We start from the raw sequence: 5,263 nt of genomic DNA, 5'->3' as shown, positions 1-5,263 counted from the left end.
CGGACCTACAGGCCGCAATATTTCTTTCTGAAACTGGATTAAAGCTATTACTCCATTCCATCATGGAAAACCTTTTGTCACTGAGGAAGAGGAGAAAAGTCTAGGCATGCAGATGTTCAATTTGCATAGATGGTACCTACGAATGGCGAATGACGAAGGGAAAATGTTTGGAGTCAAGTATCGTGACCATGATTTCTTTCGCGGGGAGGACAACTTCTGGGTGTACTTCCAAAATTTATATCACATTTACCATCGACAAGCCCTCGATGCTTCTATCATCACCATTTGGGTTTTGTAAGTATCACTTACCTCTACATTAATACTTTTTGTTAACAAGAACATAATTATATGTATGCATTATAAAATTTCTATTACATCATTTTGACAGGAGACCCAAAGAAGCCGAAAACATGGATGGCACCATCAGATCGGCTTCATGTCTCCTTTGCTAGTCAACCAGAAATTGATCAACGAAAGTTACAAGTAAACGTGCCAAAACATGTACGATTCGTTGACTAGGCAAAATTACAAATCCCATATATTCATGCCATACAACTTTGGGTAAGCCTTGGTCGACTCAATCCTCTGTTATATTAAATAAATACTAAGTTGTCTAATATATTTATGTATATATCCTTTCTATATCTGCAGTTATCATTGGATTTTACTCATACTTTCCGTAGAAACCGGCAATCTTATAGTCTTTGACTCAATGAGAAATCCAAAGTCCGCAATCCAACATATCATAGACCCCTTGAACAGGTAAGTTCAGTTTGCACAATCAAATCCTTTTTTCTGTTAATAACAATTCCTGAATATCAAAATTAACTTTGAGCGCAGAGTTTGGAAAAAAATTGTGAAAAATAACAAAGGACGTGGTCAATGGAGGCCCGAACTGAACATTAACATGGATTATCTGGTATGTTCATTCATAAAGATTTGTCTAGTTAAGTATATAATCCCAAATTGTTCTAAATTGAGTAATTTATTTGTTTCTCCTTAAGTGTGCGAGACAACAACAAGGAACTGATTGGTGCGGGTACTACGTATGCGACTACTTGCACATCATGACTCCATGCGGGAAGGCTACTGATGAAGAAACGAGAGTATGTCCAAACCGTTCACTAGTATATTTTCATAATTGTACTAACGCACATGATGTTAATCCTTTTTTCCTAAATAATAGATGTCTCAAATGGGGGATGAATGTTACTCTACTGATCGGATCAACGCCGTGTGCGAGCAGCTCGCCGGATTCATTTTGAACGAGATCTTGGATCCTAGAGGCGAGTTCTACCACGACTGTCACATCTATAGAGGACTTCCATCAACCTCCTGAGGGGACTAGTAGTTGGACTGCTAACATGACTTGTACATTTGTAAATATTTTTAAACATTATGCCTTGATGTTTGTAAATTTGTAAATATATTAGTTCATCTAATTAGATTAATTATATGCTCGCATTTCACTTTTAGTTAGTTTCAAATATTCTCTGAAAATGAACACGAACGACCAATGAACGTATAGTACTGTAGAGCTTGAGTGCGTTTAGCAATTATAAAAGAATAAACAGTAATAAATATAACAAACAAAACTGGATTTGGGAAAAAAAAGGGAAAAGGTCATTGGTACCGGTTGGAAATACCAACCGGTACCAAAGGGGCTGCCACCTTACGTCAGCGTGGCAGCCTCTTTGGTACCGGCTGGTCTATGCTTAACAGGGCTCCAAACAGAACAGCCCAAACCCCACAAAGTAGAAGACCTGCAAGACGAAAACATTCACAGCTTGTAATATCTGAAAGTTACTTCAAAAAACATCTGAAAGTGCTGTGAGCAAAAGGTAATGTTCAGCTTACCCCAATTATGATATGCTTAGATTCACTAGGGACTTCATTGAGGTGATACTTTTACTCTTGCTCAGAACCTGCAAACAATAAAACAATAAACATTGATTAGGCAAAAAAATAAGCAGGTAACCAACAACTCTAAATTGTAGTGACAATAGGGAGTTACAAAAACAGATGCAGTGATGCCATAACTTCACCATCAAAACAGAATTTAGGATCTTTGGTCTTATATAGCCAATCTTTCACGCAGTCAAGGGCCTCAAGCATTTCCGGAGTTAGTGAGCTTCTATGATCTCCAAGAATCCTTCCCCCTAAACTGAAAGCAGATTCAGATGACACCGTGCTAAGAGGAATTGCAAGGAAATCCCGAGCCATAGCTGAAAGAACTGGAATCTTTGCAGCTTTGCTTCTCCACCAAGATAGAACATCAAAATCTTCTATGTTATTTTCAGGGTCTTCTTCCAAGTAGACATCAATCTCAGATTTTTGGGACTGTGAAAGCATCACTTCAGACTTGTACTAAGCAAACTTGGCATCAATTTTTCTTTTCCCTAGAGCCGGTGAGCCCATGATATTGCTACTGCTCATACTATGTGAAGTACTTGTATTTGTGCAGCTTGTCCTTGTATTCTTTTGCTCATACAATGTGAAATACTTTCTCATCCACACGAAGGCAAATTCCACACGAGTACCAATCTGATCTACATTTTTGCACACCTTCTTGAAAAAGAAATCCAAATAGAGTTTTTTCTTTCTTGGATCTAATAAAGTGGCAATGACTAATGCAATGTTAAATGCAATTTCCTTATTCTTTCTAAGGGGGTTGTGATCTTTACTTCGAGGGTTAGCTTCATCTGGCTCACAGTACTTCTCAAATTTAGAACACATGGATGATGCCAACTCCTTCAGCAAGTCAGTTGACTGCAAGGCTGGGTCTACCTTTAGTGCATGTTGGATGCAAATGACTAAGGGCAGAAACATGCATGTGTGCCATTGGTTTCCTGTCGGCTGAAACAGCAAGAGTGAGATCTTCAAAAGCTTTGAGAAACTCACAAATTGCTTCCTCTTTCATCCATTATTCTTCACTATGACAAACTTCCAAATACTTTGAAGCATAAGCATTTAGAACAGCCTTGTAATCCGATGCTTCTCTAATTATTTTGTAGGTAGAGTTCCATCTGGTTGGAACATCAAGATAGACACCAGCTTTTGAGGCTACACCCTTTCCATTTGCAATTGAATTGAATGCTTGGAGTCTTGATGGCGATGAGTCAATGTGCTTTAATAGCTCACGTATCATTTTGATCGCTGAATGTATTGTCCTCATCCCATCTTGAACCAAGATGTTAAGTATGTGGGCACAACATCTAACATGTAGATGATCTCTGCCAAACATTAGGGCATACATGCAATCTGTTACTAACAGCTCACATGCAGTTGTGTTGTGGCTAGCATTGTCTAATGTCAAGGTAAAGATCTTCTCTCTTATTTCCCGGAGTCCGCGGCGGCATGGAGGGACGGCGACCGTGGCGGCGTGGAGGGCGGCGACCGCTGCAGACCTCCCGTTGATGGCAGAGCAGGCCCTCGGGAGACCGGATCTGGCCATAGAGGACAGCACGGGGGAGGTCCGCCGCGGATCTGGGCGCCGTAGCAGCAACGGACCGGAGTTTGTCGAGGCAAGGGGGGATGGACCGAGGGGGAGATGAGGGGAAGGCGGAGAGGCCCCGCCGCCGCCGTCCTGGCACCCGCACGGACTTCCGGCGAGGTGCTCCGGCGGCGGCGTGGGGGAGGGACGGGAGGCGGGGGGGGGGGGTGAGCGCCGGCGGCACGGTTTCCGCCCGAGTCGCCCCTCGGGACGACGCGGGGGCCTGTTGCTACTACGATATCTTTATGAATAATTGGAGTAGCTGAGAAACTTTCAATCTTGGTCAATAAAGTTAATTGCAGTATTGCAACCTAGATGGGGAGCAAGATCCAGAGCAATTACGATTAGCCCAATGCTGAATCAAGCAATCAAACCGCAAGCAACAAAATTGCAGCAATACTCGAATCTAATCCAGATAAGCAATTCAAGGTAAATTGTGCTAAAATCCCCCCAGCGTGGACCTGATCGCAAACTCAAACCCAAAAGTAACCACAAGAAAAGCAATTCACCTTGCAGCAAAAAAAGATCTGGATAAAAGGAACTCCGCAGTTGCGAGTGCAAAGTGCGTGGACCTCGACGAAGTTGGTGAACTTGGGGTCCCGGTTGACCACGAGTGGATGCACCTGGATTCACATCAACCAAGAACCAAGAAAAACCCACCACGGGATCAGCAACGCCCAATTCAAAGCTGGACTGCTGGAGCCCAGCACCAAGATCAAATCTTTCTTGCCCAGCAGGCTCACCGTTCACCTCATACTCGACCTTGTGCTTCTCCGAGTCCTCGAGCGGGACGTAGTACATGGCCAGCCGCGTCTTCCCCTGCCGGTTTCGCAGCAAAACAAGATCTGGATACTACTCCGCAGTTGCAGCAAAACAAGAGGGATACCCTCACGGCGCACGAGCCCTTCGGCCCCAGCGACGGGAGGCGCAACCCTGGCGGCGGGGAAGCGGCGGCCCCGGAGGCGCACGAGCCCCCCGGCCGTAGCCCGCAGCGACCGAAGGCGCAACCCCAGCGGCGGGGAAGCGGCGGCCCCGGCGGCGCACGAGCCCCCCGGCCGCAACCCGCAGCGACGTAAGGCGCAACCCCGGCGGTGGGGAAGCGGCGGCCCGGCGGCGCACGAGCCCCCCTGCCACAGCCCGCAGTGACGGAAGGATTAGGTTTGAGACTGAAACGGATCGAATCGAATCAGTTAAGAGAAAAACCGAACCAAACCAGCCCGCTATAGATGTTTTGATCCACTAGACACCAAACCAATTGAGACCAAATAGCAAAACCGGCCCACTAAAACCGGGCTCAGCCCAGACCACTACCAGGTCGAATACGACCACACGAGTTCAATTTACTCAAGTACCTCACGTGAAAAGTCCATGCTCATCCATTTGTACACTTAACCAGTACTCAAAACAATGCATAGCAGTTGCCACGCCCGGCTCCAACACTTGAATAATAGTGATGGAGATTGGAGACGACTTGATTAAACCTACTCCAGAGTGGGAACAAAGGTTTGTGGGCATACTGAAGATGGCGTGCAACCTGTTCCCCTGCAGGTTCTCGCAAGCGGCCGGTATGCTATATATATGTCTACATGCACGCACGCCTAGGCCGAAATGTCATCCACATGCATGCACTGTACTTCTGACGGTCTCTACAGCATAAAAATGATTGGGTTCGCTATGTTGTGTTTTGGTTTTGCTTTTTTTTTTCAGGTCACACTTACGCGGGATAACAAAGACAGACACATATTTTGATTTTACTTATTTTATGTTAAT

The 5,263-nt window shown here is 45.0% G+C and overlaps 1 protein-coding gene across 1 annotated transcript; it reads right to left on the bottom strand.

Annotated features, from left to right (window-relative positions):
* Positions 1-1,711: 1,711 nt before the first annotated feature.
* LOC120666278 (zinc finger BED domain-containing protein RICESLEEPER 2-like) lies at positions 1,712-4,490 on the bottom strand. The gene is made up of 5 exons (XM_039946098.1): positions 4,244-4,490; positions 4,003-4,116; positions 2,040-2,340; positions 1,858-1,925; positions 1,712-1,763 (listed from the first exon to the last, which is right to left on the bottom strand). Exons 1-4 carry the CDS (start codon positions 4,292-4,294, stop codon positions 1,909-1,911), a joined length of 483 nt encoding a protein of 160 aa, XP_039802032.1. The 5' UTR covers positions 4,295-4,490; the 3' UTR covers positions 1,712-1,763; positions 1,858-1,908.
* Positions 4,491-5,263: the final 773 nt, after the last annotated feature.

Source organism: Panicum virgatum, chromosome 3N (genome assembly GCF_016808335.1).
Source record: "Panicum virgatum strain AP13 chromosome 3N, P.virgatum_v5, whole genome shotgun sequence".
Taxonomy (NCBI): domain Eukaryota; kingdom Viridiplantae; phylum Streptophyta; class Magnoliopsida; order Poales; family Poaceae; genus Panicum; species Panicum virgatum.
Note: the sequence above shows the minus strand (reverse complement) of the source record. Positions and strands in the feature narration are given on the sequence as shown.